Source organism: Vipera berus (genome assembly GCF_964194415.1).
Source record: "Vipera berus genome assembly, chromosome: 3".
Classification (NCBI taxonomy): Eukaryota; Metazoa; Chordata; class Lepidosauria; order Squamata; family Viperidae; genus Vipera; species Vipera berus.
The window spans coordinates 8,763,652-8,787,313 of NC_138204.1; the positions used below are offsets into that span (position 1 = coordinate 8,763,652).

At 42.8% G+C, this 23,662-nt stretch overlaps 1 protein-coding gene across 1 annotated transcript in view; it reads right to left on the reverse strand.

The window, feature by feature from the left end:
* The window catches only part of COL9A3 (collagen type IX alpha 3 chain), a 58,021-nt gene that overhangs the window by 5,358 nt on the left and 29,001 nt on the right, over positions 1 to 23,662 (reverse strand). Inside the window, exons 18-30 of the mRNA XM_081323560.1 lie at positions 21,603 to 21,612; positions 21,323 to 21,433; positions 20,162 to 20,215; positions 17,047 to 17,100; positions 15,300 to 15,344; positions 12,915 to 12,968; positions 12,721 to 12,774; positions 9,837 to 9,890; positions 9,106 to 9,177; positions 7,971 to 8,006; positions 4,854 to 4,898; positions 3,645 to 3,677; positions 2,072 to 2,218 (exon numbers count right to left, since the gene is read on the reverse strand). Coding sequence (XP_081179686.1) covers positions 2,072 to 2,218; positions 3,645 to 3,677; positions 4,854 to 4,898; positions 7,971 to 8,006; positions 9,106 to 9,177; positions 9,837 to 9,890; positions 12,721 to 12,774; positions 12,915 to 12,968; positions 15,300 to 15,344; positions 17,047 to 17,100; positions 20,162 to 20,215; positions 21,323 to 21,433; positions 21,603 to 21,612 — 769 coding nt within the window. The remainder of the gene's footprint in view (positions 1 to 2,071; positions 2,219 to 3,644; positions 3,678 to 4,853; positions 4,899 to 7,970; positions 8,007 to 9,105; positions 9,178 to 9,836; positions 9,891 to 12,720; positions 12,775 to 12,914; positions 12,969 to 15,299; positions 15,345 to 17,046; positions 17,101 to 20,161; positions 20,216 to 21,322; positions 21,434 to 21,602; positions 21,613 to 23,662) is intronic.

Consider the following 23,662-nt stretch of genomic DNA (forward strand, 5'->3'; position numbering starts at 1 on the left):
ACCAAAGTAGTACCTATTTATTTCCTCGCATTTGCATGCTTTCCAAATGCTAGGTGGGCAAGAGCTGGGGTAAGTAATGGGAACTCCCCCCACCACACAGCGGTCGAGTCTTGAACCTCGCCTGTCAGCTTTTGAGCAGACAAGCTGAGCGTTTTTAACCGCTGAGCCGTTGTGCCCCTATCCCTAAAATTGTGCAATGGTATTTTAAAATCCTTCGTAAGAGTTGTGATCTCATTGTGAACATCTACTGCAGCCTTCCCTAACTTGGTCTTCCCCAGAGGTTTTAAGACTTTTAATGCCATGTATCTTCCAACATCATGATAACCTTGCTATGGAGCTCCCAAAGTAACTCTGGACCAGTCACAATCTTTCATTAACTTCTAAATTGAAGGTTTTATAGGTAGCTCTTGACTTACAACCACAATTGGCAGCAGAATTTCCATTATTAAGTGAGTCACACCTGGGGTGTTTTTTTTTGCCCGGGATTATTAAACGAATCTGTGCAGTGAAATGAATCGTGCAGCCATTAAGCCAACCCAGCTTCTCCCGTTGATTTTGCTTGCCGGAAGTTGGCTGGGAAGGTCATAAATGGTGATCAAGTGTTAGACATATACGCTGGGTGCCAAGTGCCTGAATTTTGAACACATGACCACGGGGATGCTGTGAGACGGTTGTAAGTGTGAGGAATGATTGTAAATCACTTTCTTCAGTGCCGTTGTAAGTTTGAATGGTTGCTAAACAAATGGTTGTAAGTCAAGGACTACCTGGATTTATTTATTTTTTTCTTATTTAAAGAGCAAATTACCCACGTTTTCCAATAATAGCAACAACATAATAACGATATGAGTATAAGTAGTCCCTGACTTACAACCAGGAGTAATGTGACAGTTGTAAGTGCGAGGACTGGTTGTAAGCACATAAGTGTTGCTTGAGCAGGGTCCACAAGATTGTCCGGGACACTACACACCCTCTTCACGACCTGTTTTCCTTGTTACCTTCTGGGAGGAGGGGGCTTTGTGGTATCCGAAGAAGAACATCCAGATTCAGCCACAGTTTTGTACCATACACTGTATTAACTCTAAAGCTTCCTCCTTCCGTTATGTATTCAAGATGGACAGTGATTAATATTTATTTGTTACCTATATGTAAGGGTTTAGTTCTATACATATGTTGTATATAGTATGTTTTAAATGTGTCTTATGCTTGAGAGCAAGCAACTAAATTTCATTTTTAATGTGTGCCATTGTGCCCACAGGGAAAAAAAATGACAATAAAGGTTATCTAAATCAAAAATCTAAATCTAAAGTTGTGAGGACTGGACTTTTTTCAGCACTGTTGTAACTTTGAATAGACTCTAAACCAGGGACTCAGGAATTCTGGGAGTTGAAGTCCACGAGTCATAAAAGAACCAAGGTTGCCTACCCCTGCTCTAAACGAATGGACATAACTCGAGGACTGCCTATACAGCAAATCTGACCATGCCAGAAAAGTAGACTGATCTACTCCATTTTAACAGAACAGAGCAATCTACTCCACTAAGTGGAGATTACACTATTGCTCTACTCTGCGTTTTCCCCCCGAAGTCTTCAATGGCACAATAACCCAAATATAGATAGTCCTCGACTTACAACTGTTCATTTAGTGACCCAGGTTACAACGGCACTGAATAAAGGGACCATGTTTCACAGCATCTTCATCGTCATGTGATCAAAATTTCCATATTTATGGCGGTGGCTGTGTCCTGTGGTCCCGTGATTATCTTTTGTGATCTTCTGACCAGCAAAGTCAATGGGGAAGCCAGATTCCCTTAACAGCTGGGTTACTAACTGAACAACTTGAGTGATTCAACTTAACATCCGGGGCAAGAAAAGTCGTAAAGCGGGGCAAAACCCATTTAATAAACGTTTCCACTTAACAACAGAAATGTTCGGCTCAGTTGTGGCCATAGGTTTAAGGACTTGCCTATCTTAGGAATAGCACAACGAAAATGAGTTTTAAACTGGAGTAGGGAAAAAAGGGGCAGACAAGGACCGACAAACAATTGCACAAGGCAACGTCCAGAACTTCTTACCGGAGGGCCTGGTTTCCCCACAATCCCAGGGATTCCTCGCTCTCCTTGAGAACCCATTTTGCCAGGATGGCCTGCAATTCCTGGTAGCCCAACGGTCCCATTTGGGCCCTGGGATCCTTTTGGGCCAGGCTCTCCTCTCTGTCCAGCCTGCAAAAGAAAAATGAAGAACATCCCCAAATGGAGAAGCTGTGGCTTCCAGACTGGACCTAAAAACACAAGGGAAACAGCTGCCTTGCAGAAGCTAAGCAAATCTCTAATTGCGGTTTGGAGGTGTGACTGGCTGGAAACCATCATGGGCACTATCTAAGCACTATCTAAAATCAATGGTGAAAAAAATAAGGTTCTACATTTAGGCGAGAAAAAACAAACGCACAGGTACAGTGTAGGTGGTACCTTGCTCAATAGTAGTAACCGTGACAGGGATCTCGGAGTCCTAGTGGACAATCACTTAAATATGAGCCAGCAGTGTGCTGCAGCTGCCAAACAAGCCAACACAGTGCTGGGCTGCATTAACAGAGGGAGAAAATCAAGATCATGTGAAGTGTTATTACCACTTTACAACGCATTGGTAAGGCCACACTTGGAATACTTCATCCAGTTTTGGTCACCACAATGTAAAAAAGATGTTGAGACTCCCGGAAAGAGTGCAGAAAAGAGCAACAAAGATGATTAGGGGACTGGAGGCTAAAACATATAAAGAACGGTTCCTGGAATTGGGTATGTCTAGTTTAATGAAGAGAAGGACGAGGGTTGACATGATAGCAGCATTCCAATATCTCAGGGGCTGCCACAAAGAAGAGGGAGCCAAGCTATTCTCCAAAGCACCCGAAGGCAGGACAAGAAGCAACTAGTCAAGGAGAGAAGCAACCTACCACTAAGGAGAAACTTCCTGACAGGTAGAACAATTAACCAGTGGAACAACCTGCCTCCAGAAGCGGTGAATGCTCCAACACTGGAGGTTTTTAAGAAGAGACTGGACAGCCATTTGTCTGAAATGGCATAGTTTCCTGCCTGAGCAGGGGGTTGGACTAGATGACCTCCAAGGTACTTTCCATTATTATTATTATTATTATTATTATTATTATTATTATTATTATTATTATTATTATTATTATTATTATTATTATTATTATTATTATTATTATTATTAGGAGGAGGAGGAGGAGGAGGAGGAAGACAGTGGGTTAAAACTCACCCAAAGTTACCCAGTCAACTTTCATGCCTAAGGCAGGATTAGAACTCAGTGTCTCCTGGCTTCTAGGTAGCAACTTTTCCATTGGAACTGCTTTCCTCTGTTCCTCTGTCTATCATAACATGCAAATAGCTTTTGCTTAAAGCACTGGCTGCTATATTGCTGGCTTTCTGTTTTCGCCACTGGTGGGGACTTTTAAATAAAATACAGGAATGGCAGGCAAGCGGTCAGGAAGCCTTCATAGGTGACTTTCATTTTCTCTTGCAAAGCTTCCTCCGATGGCAACCTCTCAGATTTTTTTTTAAAAAACACTTCCAGGCAAATTCATATAATGAAAAACACCATAGGTGTTTTTTCCTCTTGAAAGTATAAGCTACTTACTTCTCCTTTCTGCCCAGGAGGTCCGAAATGGCCCTAGGAAAAAAAAAAAGAAATTGGAATAAAGTTATTTGTTTCAATCCCCTGCAGGAAACCGAAATGAAAGTGCAGAACCTGGATTGCTTTTCACTGCAGCTCACAAATATGCCGTCCAAACTTATCATCTGAAGGGATGAGGTAGAATTAAAGAATGCTAGAGCTGGAAGGACCGTGAGTTTCGACCTTTGTACGGGGTGGGAATACAACTGCCGGTATGCATTTCCATCAGCGTGGGTGAATATGACTGGGGTCTTCCCCTAGACCAGGGGTAGGCAACCGTGGCTCTTTTATGACTCATGGACTTCAACTCCCAGAATTCCTGAGCCAGCTATGCTGGCTCAGGAATTCTGGGAGTTGAAGTCCATGAGTCATAAAAGAGCCACGGTTTCCTACCCCTGCCCTAGACTAAACTTCCTCGTGCTGATTCAGTTCTGTATCATATTTTCAGTTCTGTGGTCATCGGTGGCAGGGGTTGCAGACTTGTGCAGGAATTAGTTAAAAATAAAATTAAAAAGATCCCAGGACAGCTGAATCAGGAGGCAAAGCTCTTCTAGGGCTTGTTGTTGTTGTTAGCTGCAAAGTCGTGTCTGACCCATCGTGACCCCATGGACAACGTTCCTCCAGGCCTTCCTGTCCTCTACCATCTTCTGGAGTCCATTTAGGCTCACGCCTCCTGCTTCAGTGGCTCCATCCAGCCACCTCATTCTCTGTCGTCCCCTTCTTCTCTTGCCCTCAGTCTTTCCCAGCATTAGGCTCTTCTCCAGTGAGTCCTTCCTTCTCGTTAGGTGGTCAAAGTATTTGAGTTTCAACTTCAGGATCTGTCCTTCTAAAGAGCAGTCAGGGTTGATCTCCTCTAGGACTGACCGGTTTGATCGCCTTGCAGTCCAAGGGGCTCGCAGGAGTCTTCTCCAGCACCATAGTTCAAAGGCCTCAATTCTTTGGCGCTCAGTCTTCTAGGGCAGTGTTACTCAATTTTGGCAACTTTAAGATGCGTGGACTTCAACTCCCAGAATTCCACAGCCAGACTTTCAGTCCTAAGGCGGGACTACAACTCCCTGTCTCCTAGTGATTGGCCCAAATTCACGCAACCAGCTTTTGTACCTAAGACTGCACCAGAACTCACGGTCTCCTGGTGATTGGCCCAAAGTGACCCAGCCAGCTTTCCTTACATACCAGTTCTCCTTTAGTTCCAGGTAGCCCATCTGTTCCAGCAATGCCCTGCAAATGAAAATAGGAAGAATGCATTTATCAAAGAGGAAACAAGATTTTAGAATCAGCACAGTTGTTGGGCTAATGAAGATGGATGTTTATTCCCTTCTGAATCAACATTGGGTCACTTACCTGGATATGCTGTGCAATTTTCTTGGCAACATTAGGTCTACCTTCATCTCCTTCTGAGATGTTTCTCAACTCACTATTCCTGTTTCTCAGCTCACTAACCCTACATTCCTGGCATTTCCTAATAGATCTCCTACCCAAATATTAACCCCAAGCCTGCTTAGCTTCAAACCCAGATCAGATGTCAAACGCTGTCCTCTACTGAAGACATCTTTCTCTAACTAACAGTAGCATTTGCAACACCAACACTGCTAGCCATAATAACAATATAGAAATAGAAGGACTGTGGCAAAAGAAAGCAAAGGTAGTACCAATAGTCATAGGTGCAATCGCAAAACATCTGGACCAACACTTAAAACAACACTGGCATCCACAAATTCACCATCAGTCAGTTGCAAAAGGCAGCTTTACTTGGAACAGCTGCCATCCTGCAAGGATACTTCTAACACCATAAAACAGGGGTCTTCCAACTTGGCAACTTTAGGCCTTGTGGACTTCAAACTCCCAGAATTCCTCAGCCAGCCCTGTGTGAGATTTCATTGAGTTGCATATGCAAACGTCAAGGTTATTTATTTATTGACACCAGGGTTTCTCAACCTTGGCACCTTGAAGACGTGTGGACTTCAACTCACAGAATTCTTCATCCAGCTATGGCTGGCTGAGGAATTCTGGGAGTTGAAGTCCACAAGGCTTAAAGTTGCCAAGTTTGAAGACCCTTGCCATAAAACATCCACATCTGCCCATCCCAGGAAGGACTTGCTAGGCAGACGAAAAATGCCAAACAAAGTCCGAACATCTGGCTGACTGTATGACACACCCCTAATTATATTAATAGTATTTTATGAATGTGCATTCATACATTTGCTCTATCGTATTCACGATCAAGTCTCTTAGGTCGACATTATTAGCACTAATCGGGATTGTCCAAGACTTAAATCAAATTATCCAGCCTTTTAGAGCACAGCCAAGCTTTGAACTCAAATGTCTATGGAGATTCTCACTCAGTCAGGTCATGGTTGTCCCAAAGGTGCTTTTTCAAAAAGCAATTGGGGTTTCTTGCAATTTTTTTTCCCTTTGAAAATGTTTCGCTTCTCATCCTAGAAGCTTCTTCAGTTCTCACCCAAGAAGCTTTTTGGATGAGAAGTGAAATATTTTCAAAGGAAAAAAAAATGCAACAAAGACCAGTTGCCTTTTGGAAAAAGCTCCTTTGGGACTGTGAACTCAATGCCTTCGAGTTCTAGTAGTATCCAAAGGAGTGATTTTAATTTTAGGTTAAACCTTCAATTTTTTAATGGGATGCTTCTCAACAATTTTATGTGTTTACACCTAAGTCCCTTGCTGCTCTTGGTTAGAAGAAACTTTCTCATTTAAACCAGAAGAGGGCTTCCTTGTTCAAGTATGTGAAACATTTCTACCAAGGACGGGGAATAAAATGTGCTCAGTTTGTATTAGACAGTTCTACACAATTCACACTTTCTCAAATTTATGGAGCAGACAGCCACATGTGGTTCTAAATCTGGTTTGCGAATGAGTACATAAAAACATATGGGATCAACAAATGTGTTAAGCAAAAAAGTATTCAAAGATATGGTTAAACGACCTCAAACTTAACTGAAGATGCAAATAAGTTCTCAAAACTTAAGTTATAGCTACAGGAAGTCCTGAACTACAACCGCAATAGGGATCAGAATTTCCCTGGCTAAACAAGGCAGCTCTTAAGTAATTTACACCCAATTTTGCTGCTTTTTTTTGCCACAGTTGTTAAGTGAGCGAATCGCTACAGTTGTTAAGTGAATAATGTGGTCGTTAAATGAATCTGGCTTTCCCCATTGACTTGGCTTGTCAGAAGCCTGCTAGGACAGTTGCAAATAGCTGATCATGTGACTCAAGGATGTTGCAACAAGCGTTAAATACACCCTGGTTGCCAAGGACTTAAATTTTGATCATGTGACCTTAGAAATGCTGTGATAGTCATAAGTACAAGGGCCAGTCATCAGTGACTTTTTTTTCAGTGCCGCTGTAACTGAATGGTCGCTAAACAAATGATTGCAAGTCAGAGACTACCTCTAAATTTTGTTAAAGCCTATGGTTTTAAAATAAGATTACAGCACATTACTAACTTTGTGCTCTGGAAGAAATGTGGAGAGGCAGAAATTTAATTAATATGCTGCCACCTAGTGGTGGTCTGGATAGTTGCACCCTATTTATTTATTTATTAAATTTTTATGCTGCCCTTCAGTATCAACAGCAATAACATTTATTTATTTATTTATTTATTTATTTAATTAGATTTCTATACCGCCCTATTCCCGAAGGACTCAGGGTGGTTTACAGGGCAGCATAAAATACAATATAAAAGAGTTTATAAAGTAAGCATTATTTGCATATTGCCCCCAACAATCTGGGTCCTCATTTTACCTCGGAAGGATGGAAGGCTGAGTCAACCTTGAATCCATCAGGATCAAACTCCAGGCTGTGGGCAGAGTTTGCCTACAATACTGCAGTTTAACCACTGCACCACCAAGGCTCCTTCCCCATATTACACTGTTGAAATAACTACCAACTCAAATATGGTGTAGCCTGTTTAGAGGAAATGAATCCAGACTTCGCTCATTGAATCTCGCTCCTTGATCAGATCGACATGATTTGACGTTTTGATCAAAATAACAAAAGAAGTCTATTCCTTCTGTAACATCAGCTTTGGCCCTTTCACACATGGGTGCAGTTTTGCAACACACAGACCAAAAAGATGGAACTTGTGTTGCTTTGGGTAACTATAGTATTATACATGCGCTGTTAGGGGCATAAACTAATTTTTCACACCATAATGTAGTTTGTGTGGCCAGATTATTGGATGAAACCAGCCACTGAGATTTATTCTGTAAACCAGGATAAGACAAACCATGGTTTAATGAGATTTATGCATCCAGAGGATTGAGATCTTTATCTTACCTGGTTACCTTTGAGTCCCGGAATGCCAGTAGGACCCTAGGAACAAGTAAAGAAGAAGCATTGTTTAAAAAAAAGGGGGAAAAAGTGTCAAAAATGGTTAACCGGCTGCAGGAACACAATATAAATAAGTAGCTTTTAGATTAGGTGAGTCTACATCTGAATTTTTTTTTCCATTTTTTTATTAAATTTGTTTGCTGCCCATCTTGCCACAAGGCAGTTCAAAACGATAACTTCTAACTAAACTTATTACTTAAATTTAAGACTTTTGCAATTCTCACCCTTGGTAACTTTAAGCTGGGTGGACTTCAATTCCCAGAATTCCCCAGCCAGGTTGACTAGGGAATTCTGGGAGTTGAAGTCCACATGGCTTAAAGTCACCTAGGGTGAGAAACACGGTGGTAAATGCATGACAGAGGAAGAAGCTGTGTGCCGAAAGCTCCACCCATTTCATGTTCTAAAGGCGAGGTCTTCAAACGTGGCCCTTTCATGACTTGTGGACTTCAACTCCCAGAATTCCTCAGCCAGGCACGCTGGCTGAGGAATTTTGGGAGTTGAAGTCCACATGTCATAAAAGAGCCAAGTTTGAAGACCCCTGTTCTAAAGTGATATCAAATGCAATGAATCCATACATCCCAGTGTGGGTGGTGCTGCCACTAAGCCCCGCCTTCCACCCAACAGGTGTTTTGGAACAACTGGTCTTAAAAAAGGACATTTCTTGTTTTCTCTAACAGAGAAAACAACATTAATTATTTTTAAGGTTTTTAAGAAGAGCTTGGGTAGCCATTTGTCCCGAATAGGATCTCCTATTTGAGCAAAGGGTTGGACGGGAAGACTTTCAAGGACTCCCCCAACCCTGTTATACTCTTATTGTTAATTTAATAACAATAACATCTAACTGTAACTAACTAAAAGTAATTTAATGGTAACATCTAACACTGATGCAGTAAAAAAATCTTCCTTTGCAACCCTCTTCCCTCAGTGGAAGTATTTTAAATTGACTCTGTAACTTAGATTACAGAACTGATTAATGAACACATTAAATATTACAGCCCTACCCAAAATAATTCTGCATTCATCAAAGTGATATTCATCATATCCTCACCAGATCAATTGTTCACTTTTGGAGAGGATTTACCTGCTCGCCAGATTCACCCCGTAGCCCAGTGGCACCAGGTCGGCCCAGCTCCCCACTTGGTCCTTGGCGACCCTGGAAAGTTAAACGAAAAGAGAGAAATAAGAGAGAAAGCTGAAAAAAGGGAGAAGGGATTAAATCTCACGTTTGAGTCAAACTGCTTAGTTACTCAAAATCAGCAAACATTGCAGAAGATGGCTTAAAACAGCCTGAAAAGAGAAAAACAATGTCTTAGCCAGCTTTTAACTAAAAAAATTGCTTGCAAATCTCCATGTCGTACATCCCTATACGTCACTTTAGTTTTCCATCTCCCCAGCCCCTTTTAGTTTCGCAGAATAACTTGCCTCATTTGCTACTTTCACTTACACCGTTTTTTTTAGAATTTAGCAACTTGAAGAAGGTATGGACTTCAACTCCCAGAATTCCCCAGCCACAATGGAATGAAGAGTGTTGGGAAGATTAAAGAGCAGACTGGACAATTGGATGTATTCTACCTCCGTGTTTCTCAATCTCGGCAACTTTACGACGTGTGGACTTCAAGTCTGGGAGTTGAAGTCCACACGTCTTAAAGTTGCCGAGGTTGAGAAACACTGGTCCACACCAACTTGATCTACTAACAAAATAAAATCCTTGGTAGTGCCGCTACAAGCTGTATACGGACAAAAATTGCAGCCCACCCTGTGTGGGAACAGTTACTCTTTCCATCCTAAAATTATCTTCTGAATTTGACTGACCTGGAAACCTCTTACACCTGCTGCTCCGATGGGTCCTTGTAGACCAGCTTCTCCCTGGGAAAAAAAAAAGGCAGGAGGGGGTGTCAAGGGCAGATAGTACTGTCTTCAGGAACATCAATTTCAGGGTGACAATATTTTAAGTAAGGAAAAAAACCCGTTACAGGTAGCCTCAACTCACAACCACTGCAATAAATACATTTCAAGCCCTCTTGCAAAATATTACAGGCAGTCCACGGAAAAAAGTGACTTATAACCATTTCTCACACTAACAACTGTTGCAGCGTGCCCATGGTCAATTGATCAAAATTCGGGCACTTGACAACTGACCCATATTTATGACGGTTGCAGTGTCCCGGTGTCACGTGATCCCCTTTCTGCGACCAGCGGAGTCAATGGGGAAGCCAGATTCACTTAACAACCGTGTTGCTAGCTTAACATGTGCGGTGATTCATTTAGCAACTATGGCAATAAAGGTTGCAAAATGGGGCAACAGTCACTTAACAACTATCTTGCTTATCAACGGAAATTTTGGGCTCAAAAAGTACTGGTAGTCCTTGATCATAAGTCAAGGATAGTGGTGGGATTCGGCCGGTTCGCACCAGTTCGGCAGAACCGGTAGCTAATTTTTTGTTGCCCAGGCCCAGAATGGACTCCTGGAAGTGGCATCCACACGGAGAACCGGTTGTTCACATATTTGAATCCCACCACTAGTGAAGGATTACCAGTACTTTTATTCACCTGTATCTTGCTTTAGAGAGAGAGAATGAGAGAAAAGGAGAGAGAGAAAGAGTGAGAGAAGGAAAGAGAGAGAAGAGAAAGAGAAAGGGAGAGAGAGGGAGGGAGGGAGAGAAAGAGAGAGAGAGAGGGAGGGAGGGAGAGAGAGAGAGAGAAGAAAATGTTAAAAAGAAAAAAAATGGGCATCTTCACCCATTTTGACTTTGGGATCCAACCCAGCCCTACCACACCGATGGCCTGATAAAATGTAGTTCTTGGGCAGAAGGAAGATTATCCAATTCTGGAGTACTGTCCAATTTTTGCTCCAAAGGACACATTAAAGCTTATTTTCCAGTTAGGGCTTATATTTGGGGAAATACGGTACTAAATGCATCTGTCTGGCTGACCATCTTAACTGGGGCTTATTTTTGGGGTGGGGCTTATATTACGAATGTCCTGAAAAATCGTCCTAGGGCTTATTATCCGGTTGGGTCTTATTTTGGGGGAAACCCGGTAGGTCCAGAAATTAAATCCTGAGGAAGGCTGAAATTATTTTATTGAAATTGGCTTGAATACAGGGGTCTCCATACTTGGCAACTGCAAAGGCTGACTCATAACGCACCTCTACTTGCAGCTGTAAATACTGGAGGAAGTAAATAAGGGAGGAAGGGAGGGGAATGCTTGGAATATGTTGGGAATGTGAACCATTTGCAGCCTGAGAAAAACCTGACACGTCAAGGCCGTGCGATGGGAACCTTTCCAAGGTGCAGAACATTTTCCCAAAATAAAAAGAACATATTGGATTGATGGAGAATGGACAATGGGTGACCCAAATGGGGAAAAGGGGATTTTTTTAATGCGAAAAACCCAGAGCTAGCTTCGCTTCTTCTGTGCCTGTATGGATCTATCAGTAAAGTTATACTCTTGGTAAAATAATGTCCCAGGAGTTTCTTTTGCTCCATATGCCAACAGGATGGTTGACAGCCCCTTTAAGACTTGTGGACTTCAACTCCCAGAATTCCCCACCCCGAGCTAGTGTTGTGTACTGGGTTCTTTGCAGCAAGCAGGAGACGAGGCGAGAGAGTTCAGGCAGGAACGTGCTTTATTGAATGCAGGAACTGAACTGTTAACCAAGACTTCTATGCAGCTATTTATACTGCTGGCCACTAGGCGGCGGCCAATAGGTTTGAAGGAGCCTGTTGCCACCCTAGAGCCAACCAATGGTGGTCCTGGAGACTGCTTGTCTGAGGAGCCAGCGACCGTTACTCAACTCCCTGATTAAGCAATCTCAAACAGCATTCAAAGACACGTGGTACAGTTCAAGTAAAACAGGCCCAATACATTATTACAGCTAGAATAAAAGAATCTTGCAAGTCTGACTGTGTTATAACCTCCTCTTCCTTATATTTCATTGAATTAGGGAGGTGTCGGGATTGCTCCCATATGTTATCTGGATGTCTTATTCTTAAAAATGGTTTCACCCCTTGTTGTCTTGGCAACAGAACTTGCACATCAATGTCAAAGCCATCTTCCTTAGCCTATAATTATAGGCTCTAATCACCTTGGAGCAGAAATCTAACTTTTTTATGATCACCAGGCTCACAGATGGAGCTTCCAGAATTCTGGTTCAGGGTTTTGTTTTTTTTTTGAGTGCCATAATGGTGGGTTTGGGTCTTACATGGCATGGGGCCGGAGTACCTCAGGGAACATCTGCTGCCGGCATCAAGCTCCCTGCGCCCTGTGCGTTCCCACAGAGAGGGCCTCCTCAGGGTGCCACCGGTCAGAGAATGCCGTCTGGTGGCCCCCAGGGGGAGGGCCTTCTCTGTGGGCGCCCCGGATTTATGGAACCAGTTACCGGTTGAGCTCCGGACGGCGCCCGATCTGCGCTCCTTTCGCCGCGATCTGAAAACATACTTGTTCGAGCAAGCCGGCCTGGCCTGAGGGGGGATTGGTGGGGTTTTTTATCATTCTTATTGGGGTTTTTACTATGTATCAATTGTATTTTAATCGGGCATGCATTTAATTATCTTTTAATTTTTGTAAATTTCTGTGTTTTATTCTGCCCTGTACACCGCCCTGAGTCCTTCGGGAGAAGGGCGGTATAGAAATGATAATAAATTAAATTAAATTAAATTAAATTACAAATGGAATGATTAGAGTAGTTACTTACAGGAGAGCCTCTTCGACCAGGTTGACCTCTCTCACCAGGGTTACCTTGATTTCCCTAGAAAGAGAAATGCAAAACTGCCAATTCTGTGTTGTCTAAGAGGATAATCAAAATGTAACTTTTGATGTGATGACAGCTTAAATGCATCATTAGAGATAGAGAAAGAAATATTGAACCAATAGTGGGGAGATACTTACTGGTACCCCTGGTTCTCCTGAAGGACCGGACTCTCCCATTTCTCCAGGGTTTCCCTTTGGGAAAAAGAGGAAGGGAAAAAAAGAAAGAAAGAATGAAAAATGAATGAATGAATTGAAATAAAATGAATGAATGAGTTGAAGGAAAGTAAGTGAAGGAATGAGTGAAGGAATGAACTGAAGGAATATAAAAATGAAGGAAAGAAAATGAATGAATGAATGAATGAACTGAAGGAATATAAAATGAAGGAAAGAAAATGAATGAATGAATGAATGAATGAATGAATGAATGAATGAATGAATGGAAGGAATATAAAAATGAAGGAAGGAAAATGAATGAATGAGTTGAAGGAAAATGAAAAATGAAGGAAAATGAAGGAATGAACTGAAGGAATATGAAAAATGAAAGAAGAAAAATGCATGAATAAACTGAAGGAAAATGAAGGAATGAATGAACTGAAGAAAAACAAATGCATGAATGAATTGATGGAGATGTTGAAACTGACTATTTTGGTTATTTTAAGATTTTGTTTAAATTAATTTTTAAACTAGAGATCATTTTTTTATAATTTTGCTTTATAGTAACGGATAGGTATTTTTGAATTAATGATTGATAAACAGACTTAAGACTGTAAAATATTGTACATGTTGTTAAGCTTAGAGTTACGTATCAGTTATGTCACGTTTCACCTACAGTAAGGGATTACCTGATTATATATTTCTCTCTGCACTGAGAAAAGTTGGAAGTCTTTCTTTTTTTCATTTTTTTTGTTTATCTTGGCCAATAAAGAATTCCATTCTATTCTTGTTTTCTTTCTCTTTTCACATTTTACCCCTTTTGATTCCCTTTTCCCCCTTTTCCAGTTATTTTGTATTTTATCTTGTTCTGAAATTTAATAAAGTTGTTTAAAATGGAAAAGGAGAAAGGAAAAGTCGCCCACATGTCTCAAATCAGTTACTTTCCCCCCTACCTACCTAGAAGAGCCCAGGTGTGGTAGAATCTCCAGCTAGACTGGAGGGCGGTGTCAAGAGGGGAACAAGTTTAGAATCCTTGCATTGCAGAAAGCGGCCCAGGCCTGACCTCCCATAGAATCCCTGACGTTTTATCTGACTGTTACCGAGGGAATGCAGACATGCTGGCGAAATTCTTGTAACATAGTTGACTAGTAATAAAGTTTCCGATTGAGACTATCCACGAGTGGCTCTCGTTGCTTGCTTCTGACACCAGCGGATGTCTTTTCAAAGCATCCATGTATCTCTTGAATTGATGAGTGGGCAATCTGAATCTCCAGAGCCATCTCTCGATTCCCTAAACCACTTTTATACATTCCTCCCAAGCCCCTTTCAACCACAACTGCTGAAAATCTGCGCCAGGGGTTCACATTTATTTTGACGTGGGGATTACAAGGAAATAAGTAGTGCTAAGTATTAGCAAAAAGTGAATTGTAAAAAAAAAAACAACGGGGCACAAGCGAAATTTCCCAAACACAAGAGTTGCACCAATGTTTTTCAGCTCATTCCCACGTGTAACATAGCCCACTGACTTTTGCACTCTTCCTCACACTTATTGTACCCTTCACCATTTACAGGAGTTAAAAGTGGCCTCTGACTTAATTCAGCTCATACCCTGAAGAATCAGATTATTCTAGGCCCAATTCAAGATGCCGGGTGTCATCTTTGAAGCCCTACATGGCCATTGGCCAGGTTATTTGAAGGACCATCTTTTCACAGTTATAGCTATCCAATCCCCCAGAGCGGGGAGGCAGGGTATGTTATAGGCCCCCCTCAATTAAGGAGATCCCTCTAGTGAGACCCAGAAGAAGAGCCTTCCCTGTGGTGGCTCCATCCCTGTGGAACATCATTCCTGTGGACGTCTATGGAGATTCTCAGTCATCCAGGTCATGGTTGTCCCAAAGGTGCTTTTTCAGGAGGCAACTGGACTTCCTTGTTTTTCTATGAAGACGTTTCACTTCTCATCCAAGAAGCTTCTTCAGCTCTGACTAGATCCTTCCATTCCCCACCATCTAGTCAGAGCTGAAGAAGCTTCTTGGATGAGAAGTGAAACATGTTCAAAGAAAAAAAAGGAAATCCAGTTGCCTCTTGGGGGAAAAAAAGCATTTTTGGGACATTCCTGTGGACATAGGTTTGGCCCCCACCTTGACACTCTTTCAAAAGGCCCTGAAGGCATGGTTCTGCCAGCAAGCCTGGAGCCCCAGGGTGATATGGGGCCCATCAACAGGTTGGTATGGTTGTTGTCACCGGGGGGGGGGTTGGCGTTCATTGGGTTTTGCAATGGGGTTTTATTTCAGCAAGCCGCTCCATGAGTGAGTTGGGCAGCCATGTAAATTTTCTTATAATAATAATAATAATATAGCACAATTTACTTACAGGTTGGCCCTTTTCTCCTTTAGTGCCCATGTTTCCAGGTAGTCCCTGATAGGGGAAAAGGGGTCACTAATATTGAAAAAACAGAGTCAACAAATACATGTATGGTGTCTTCTTCCTGAGACCAAACATTCGTAAAAGAACGGTTTGTGTATTCAGTGAACCACAAAAGTAAACATGTAAAAATGATGGAATAATGTCCGGTTTTATGGACTACCAAATATTGCTCAGTGACTTATTGAAGAATGTCTGTGGAGATTCTCAGTCATCCAGGTCATAGGTGTCTCCAAAGGTGATTTTTCAAAAGGCAACTGCATTGTTTTTTCCTTGAGGAAGAAGAAGAAGAAGAAGAAGAGGTTTCGCTTCTCAACCAAGAAGCTTCATCAGTTCTGGCAGAAAGGATTAGTTCTGATAGGATGGGGGGCGGCGGTTGGAAAGAGGGATAAAAGAGGCCATTGAGCAGCCCTCTCTCAACAGAGGGAGAGGGATAAGATACCACCTATCTCTGGTCTACAACACAGCCCTTTGTGTAGGTCCAAGAAGATTCTACCCCCCCCCCCCATTTGCACTCTCAAACAAATTCCCAAGTGGCTTCAAGAACTCTCAGGGAGAATGCTAATGACCAGATGACTGCAAAGAAATATGAACCTTCCACTCCCCCAGCCATCCTATCAGAACTAATCCTTCCGTCGCCCCCGCCATCCTGCCAGAACCAATGAAGCTTCTTGGACGATACATGAAACATCTTCCTCAAGGAAAAAAAAAAGAGTCCAGTTACCTTTGAAGAAGCACCTTTGAGTTCATCAAGAATGATCAGCAGGAAGAATGGATTTCTCCTGCTCTGCTCTCTCCTTTTAATGTCAGCTTCCCTTATCCCTCAAGTTCCTATATATATGTCTGTGGAGATCCTCCGTCATCCAAGTCATGGCTGTCCCAAAGGGTGATTTTTCCCCCCAAAAGGCAACTGGACTTTCTTGGTTTCTTCCTTGAAAACGTTTGGCTTCTCATCCAAGAAGAAGAGCTGAAGAAGCTTCTCGGATGAGAAGTGAAACATTTTCCAAGAAAAAAAAAACCCAAGAAATTCCAGTTGCCCTTTGAAAAAGCACTTTTGGGACTCAAAATCCTCTAAATTCCTCAGCCAATGCAGATTGTGGGAGATGATGGAAATCTAATATATCTGGTGGGCACCAGGCTGGGGAAGATTGTTCCATTAACTCCAGGTCTCACTTCCTTCGTCCTTTCTACACGATTATGGGAGCCCATCAAAGATTGGATGCTTTCCTGGGATTCTTGCACAGTCCTTCACAAAGCAGGAGGATGGAGTAGGAATCAAAGAAATAAGCCAGTGGAAATGCTCTCTGAATATAATAACATGTTGTAGGATAGGATCCTCTCTTCCTACAACTGGAAGTTTATTCAAAAATAGAACGGGATGGGAATGAAAAAAATCACCATGGGCAATTGCCAAGTTTTTAGGTCCCTGGAAATCAGTAGAGCAACGTTTCTCACCCTTGGCAACTTGAAGAGGTGTGGCCTTCAATTTCTAGAAGTCCCCAGCCAGCATGGGGAATTCTGGGAGCTGAAGTCCACACCTCTTCCAGCTGCCGTGGGTGAGAAACACTGCAATAGAGGATACCAATCTCTCTGCAGAATAGTTTCTTTGACCTCTGAACAGGTCGGAGATGTATCAGGAGAAGGTGCAAATCACCCTGGGATGTCTGGGATCTAAATTTTGTGGAAGAAAACTTACAGGGAGTCCGTCAGGGCCTTTCTCTCCAGGAGCACCAGAATGACCAGCAGCACCCTAAGAATGTCAAGAAATTATGATGTGTAAATTTCTGATGACTACTACAGACAATATTAAGAGTTTGCTTTAATAGCATGGCAACCCATTCTCCTATTTTTAATAAGGCTCCCTCCCTCCCATTTCCTCCCTCCCTCCCTCCCTTCTCCTCCCTTCCTCCCTCCCTCCCTCCCATCTCCTTCCTTCCTCCCTCCCTCCCTCCCTCTCATCTCCTTTCTTCCTTCCTCCCTCCCTCCCTCCCTCCCTCCCTCCCTCCCTCTCTCCCATTTCCTTCCTTCCTTACTCCCTTCTCCTTTCTTCCTCCCTCCCTCCCATTTCCTTCCTTCCTTCCTTCCTCCCTCCCTCCCTTCTCTTTCTTCCCTCCCTCCCTCCCATTTCCTTCCTTCCTCCCTCCCTCCCATCTCCTCCCTTCCCCCCTCCCTCCCATTTCCTTCGTTCCTTCCTCCCTCCCTCCCTTCCTTCCTTCCTCCCTCCCTCCCTCCCTCCTTCCTCTTTCCTCCCTCCCTCCCTCTCTCCCATTTCCTTCCTTCCTCCCTCCCTTCTCGTTCCTCCCTCCCTCCCATTTCCTCCCTCCCTCCCTCCCTCCCATCTCCTCCCTCCCTCCCATCTCCTCCCTCCCTCCCTCCCTCCCTCCCTCCCTCCCATTTCCTTCCTTCCTTCCTCCCTTCCTTCCTTCTTTCCTCCCTCCCTCCCACCCTCCCATTTCCTTCCTTCCTCCCTCCCTCCCTTCTCCTCCCTCCCTCCCTCCCTCCCTTCCTGCCTTCCTTCCTTCCCCACACTCCTGTGCAAGAAAGCATGAAGGTGCCCAGGTTGACTAATTCTTGACTGACTACATGTAGGCCTCAATTTACTGTCACAATTGGCACCAGAATGTCCATTGCTATGCAAGGGACTTTAAGCGATCCATGTCTAATTGATAACATTTGTGCCATGGTTTTAAGTGGGTCACTGCAGTCCTTAAGTGAATCATGTGACTGTTAAGCAAACCCAGCTTCTCCCGTTGACTTTGCTCATCGGAAGCCGTCTGGGAAGGTCATGCTGATGGTGATCACATGACACCCCGCCCCGGGATGTTTCAAGCGTTATACATACACACTGGGTGCCAAGTGCCTGAATTTTGATCACATGACCACAAGGATGCTGTGACGGTTGTAACTGTGGGGGCTGATTGTAAGTCACTTTTTTCAGTGCCGTTGTAAGTTCGAAAGATTGCTCAACAAATGGTTGTAAGTCAAGGACCAGCTGGATTTCTATGATATTTGAAACTACTTGCAAAATAGAGAACTACTTTTGAAACTTAGAAGATTTGAGGTTTGGAGAAAGGTTCATGCCTCTAAGATTAGAAAAAAGGCAATTATTGGATGCCTTTCTCCTCTCTTTTTACACAAAAACATTGTAACTGCACACATAGGAAAATCTTCTCAAATCCCTTATCGTCCGATTCCAAAACACAACATTTACAAGCTGCAGAAGACTGCTTGGGTTTTGTATACACATCAGGACAAACCAAATGGGAGTTTAACAAATGGAAATTGTAATGAAATGAAACATAGATAAAATGAGAAAAATGCAAAATGCTTCTCTCCCCCCACCACCTCATTAAAGTCAAAGGATTGCTGGCTCCGGTGAATTTTAAAGGTCTTTTTTTTTTTGGTAAAAGTTATGTCGACAACAGGACACACTCTTCTGATCCATTACAAAAATATATATATATTTTAACCAGGTTCACAAACCACAGAACTCAATGCATTTCATAAATAAATAGTCTTGTGTATCTATGGGTAAGTGAACGTGGAAAATTGCAGGCTTATTTGTTTTAAGATGCCCCCATTTTCAATTACTTGCTCTGACGATTTGTATTTGTAGAGAAGCATACAGGCATACAAGCATGACCAAATCTGGGTTCAAGAATTAATGTTTGCATTTTAAGCTCATTGGGGAAAGTCGTGTCACATCAGCACATCCTTCAATTTATTTTTATCGTGAGCTTTAAGGAAAGGATGGGCGGTGGGGGGGGCAAATGACTAAATCTAAGACACAAAGTGGAAGGATTGTTGGTTGGAACCAGTAACGGTAAATAAGAACTGAAGGGTCCTTGGTGCTCTCTGAGCTGGGTTGTTTTCTTACAATGTTTCGTTACCCAGCTAGGTAACATTATCAGTGATAGAAGGGAGTGGACTTTGCTCTCTGTTTATATACTAGTGGTTTGCTCTTTCAGTTCCTTGATTAGCTCAGAGAGCATGAAGGATCCCCCAGTCCTCTCCTCCTCCTCCTCCTCCTCCTCCTCCTCCTCCTCCTCCTCCTCCTCCTGCTAAATCCCATTCTCATCTAGCACTGATGATGTTACCTAGTTGGGTAATGAAACATCTGCAAGAAAAAAACCAAGGTCAGAGACCACCAAAACCCCCACAGTCTTCTTCCTCTTCCTCCTTCTCTTCTTCCTTCTCTTCCTCCTCCTCCTCCTCCTCCTCCTCCTCCTCCTGGTAAATCCCACTCCCTTCTAGCACTGATGATGTTACCTAGTTGGGCACTGAAACATCTGCAAGAAAAACCACTAAGCTCAGAGACCACCAAGAGACCACCATCAGGTTTCCTGCCTGAGCATGGAGTTGGACTAGATAACCTCCAAGGTCCCTTCCAACATTATTATTATTATTATTATTATTATTATTATTATTATTATTATTATTATTGTTGTTGTTGTTGTTGTTGTTGTTGTTGTTGTTGTTGTTGTTTGTTGTTGTTGTTGTTGTTGTTGTTAGTCCCACAATCGTCGTCATCCTCCTCCTCCCCCCTCCCTGCAAATCTCACTCCCTTCTAGTACCGATGATGTTACCTAGCTGGGTAATGAAACGTATAACAGAATAACAGAGTTGAAAGGGACCTTGGAGATCTTCTAGTCCAACCCCCTGCTCAAGCCGGAAAGCCCCATACCATTTCAGACAAATGGCTGTCCAAAAACAACAAAGCTCAGAGAGCATCAAAGACCCCGCCTATAAATCATGCGCTACAAATATCCTCCTTTATAAGAACCTGAGGACTTTTAAAGGGGACTACAAACCTTCTCACCATCCAGTCCATGTGCTCCGTCTCTTCCGTCTTTTCCAGGTATGCCCTGAAACAGGACGAATAGGCAGAAAGGACGATTTATGGATGGAACATACGGGTTTGTCATTTATGTTTAAATACAATTTAATAAAAGTTATTTCTTATTATAAAAGGTTGCTGAGGCTCTGGAAAGTGTGCAGATAAGAGCGAGGGAGATGATCAGGGGTTCTGGAGGCCAAATTGTATGACTAACAGTTGAGGGAGAAAAGGCCACATTGCTGGAATCCACACACATACTGTAATTGAAACACAGTGTGCGATTTACGACCCCGGTTGAGCCCAACATTTCTGCTGCCCCATTTTACGACCTTTCTTGCCATAGTTGTTAAGTGGATCAGTGCAGTGGGTAAGTCAGTAACACAGTTGCTACATGAGTTGTGACTTCAAATGGCCCCTAAATGAACAGCCATTTCTTTAGTGACCATTCATTTACAATGGCTCCGAAAAAAACACACCTTATTTCTAGGTTGAATCTCTCCTTGATCAGTTTCCATCCGTTATTCCTTGTCTGGCCTTCGGGTGCTTTGTAAAGGTAAAGGTTCCCCCGCACATGCGTGCTAGTCATTTCCAACTCTAGGGGCCGGTGCTCATCTCCGTTTCAAAGCCGAAGAGCCAGCGCTTGTCTGAGGACGTCTCCGTGGTCATGTGGCCGGCATGACTAGACGCCAAAGGCGCACAGGACGCTGTTAACTTCCTACCGTAGTGGTCCCTATTTTTCTACTTGCATTTTTATGTGCTTTCGAACTGCTAGGTTGTCAGAAGCTGGGATGAGTAACAGGCGCTCACTCTGTTACGCGGCACTCGGGATTTGACCCGCCAAACTGCAGACCATCTGATCGACAAGTTCAGCGTCCTAACCCACTGAGTCACTGCGTCCCCTTCTCTGTGACAGCCCCTCAAATATTGGATCACTGCTATCATGTCTACCCTCTCTTCACTAGACTAGCCATGCCCAGACTTAACAGTGGCTGTTTTGCTAAATGAATCTTCTACGTTCATCCACTCAAATTCCCTTTCATTTCCCCAGACTTGGGGAAATCTTGTAAGGAAAATTGTCTGAACTCATGACTAAGAGCCTTCTAGGCTGCATATTGTACTTTTTCCCTTACATTACATAATTCAAAATCACTTGACTTCTGGTTTGCTGCTGTGGCTGCTTCGGCTGCCGCAGCCGCTGGAAGGCAAGCTTCGTCTTCCATGTCCAATTTTGCACTACTGGGGGACCCTGGAAAGGGTCAAAAGTCACCCTGTAGGGGGAGGGGATCCTCGCTTGAGTGCGGGAGGGTAGTAGCCCTTCCACTCGATCCGGGGCAGCCCTCCAAACCAGTGGACGAAAGACCGGCCATAGAAATATGGCCCGTCACTAGGCTGCAGGCAGCCAAAGTCAAACTTACCACCAGGCACCTATAAAGCAGAGCGGATGAGCCTGGGGGAGATCTGAACCTCTCTTCAATCCTAACTATTTTTTCCTACCTGTATAAGCTGCCCAAAGTATTTCCCCCCCTGTGGAGAGAGGGAAGGGAAATTCTATCTCACCCTCTAAAAACAGCGGCGACTGACTATCCAGGGGAGTTTAAAACGTTGAAAGAATCACCTGACTCTAACTGGATTTCTATCATTCTAAAATCTGACGATTAAAAGACTTCTTATTCTTATTGAAGATTCGGGTTTTCGCTTACAAAAAAGAAGCAAAACTTGGAAAAAGGATTATAAAAACATAATTCAAAATCACTTGAACCTCCCGATTTTGCCAGAGTGCTTCTTTGTTAAACCACAGTAGCTTTAGAGTTTAGAGACAGAAGACAATCAGCTCTTGATGTCTATGGAGATTCTCAGTCATCCAGGTCATAGTTCTCCCAAAGGTGTTTTTTTTTTCAGGAGTCGACTTCCTTTTTTTTTCCTTTGAAGATGTTTTGCTTCTCATCCCAAGAAGCTTCTGAAGAGCTGAAGAAGCTTCTTGGATGAGAAGCGAAACGTCTTCAAAGAACAACAAGGAAGTCCAGTTGCCTTGTGAAAAAGCATCCTTGGGATAAGCAGCTCTTGATTCTGGATAAACGATAATAAGCTCTATTACAATTGAAAACACTCTGGGGAAGCTTTTAGTCCAATACCTAAGGGACGAAGTTTCAGGTGATAGATATTCTCTTTTATGACAAGCCAAATGAGGCACTTCTTACTAAGCCAAACCATGCAGTTGCAGTGATGATAAAAATTATATACCTTCTATTGTCTGCACATCTGGTTTGCAATTTTCTCTCTGACATGTTAGCCAACAGTTCACGCAGGGATGATTTTTATTATCACAACCCTCAAAAATGTAAGGAAAGAAATTATATGTGAAGGGTCTTAGGATATTGTTTATTTTGGATTTTTATTGGGGGTTTTTAAAGGTTTTTTTTATAGTTTTAAATGTGTATTTTTGGAATTGTAAGTCATCCAGAGTCATTGATTAAGATGGGCAACTATAGAAATTGAATGAATAAATAATTGTCTATCTGTGCCTGGCTGAAGAATTCTGGGATTTAAAGTGCACTCTTCAAACATGGCCCTTTTATGACTCGTGGACTTCAACTCCCAGAATTCCTCAGCCAGCATGGCTTAGCTTGGAAACCTCTCCCTTTCCCCTCAGCATGGCTGGCTCAGGAATTCTGGGAGTTGAAGCCCACGAGTCATAAAAGAGCCAAGGTTGCCTACCCCTGATCATGGGGATGCTACAATGGTCATAAGTGTGGGAAACAGTCATAAATCATTTCTTTCAGCGCCATTGTAACTTTTGAACAGTCACTAAACGAACTGTTGTAAGTCAAAGATTACCTGTATTATTATTATTATTATTATTATTATTATTATTATTATTATTATTATTATTATTATTATTATTATTATTATTATTACATGGGTTTAGAGTACGAATTACAATATGTGTTGGAAAGGAAGCCATGGGCTTAGCAAGTTGTATTATTTATTATTATTTATTATTTAGATTTATATACCGCCCTTTCCCGAAGGACTCAGGGCGGTTTACAGGGCATTTAAAAAACAGTCAATACAAACGTTAAAACAAAATTAAAAGAGATTAAATAGAACCCTGAGAAAATTAAAACCCAGTTAAAATTAAAATTAAAAATATTCTCAGCCTGGGCCAGAGAGCTCGAAGAGCCAGGTCTTCAGGTCCCGGCAGAATGAACGGAGGTTGGGGGCAGTCTTAAGCTCCGCAGGCAGCTGGTTCCACAGGGCAGGCGCACACACTGAGAAGGCCCTACCCCTGGGTGTTACCCGCCGGCAGTCTTTAACCGGCGGCACCCTGAGAAGACCCTCCCTGTGGGAGCACACTGGACGAAGGGAGCTTGATGCTGGCAGCAGGTGTTCCCTCAAATATCCCGGACCCTCGCCATTTAGGGCTTTATAGGTATGTGCAGGTGATGACATCAATTCATTTAGTTTAATTTGGAGG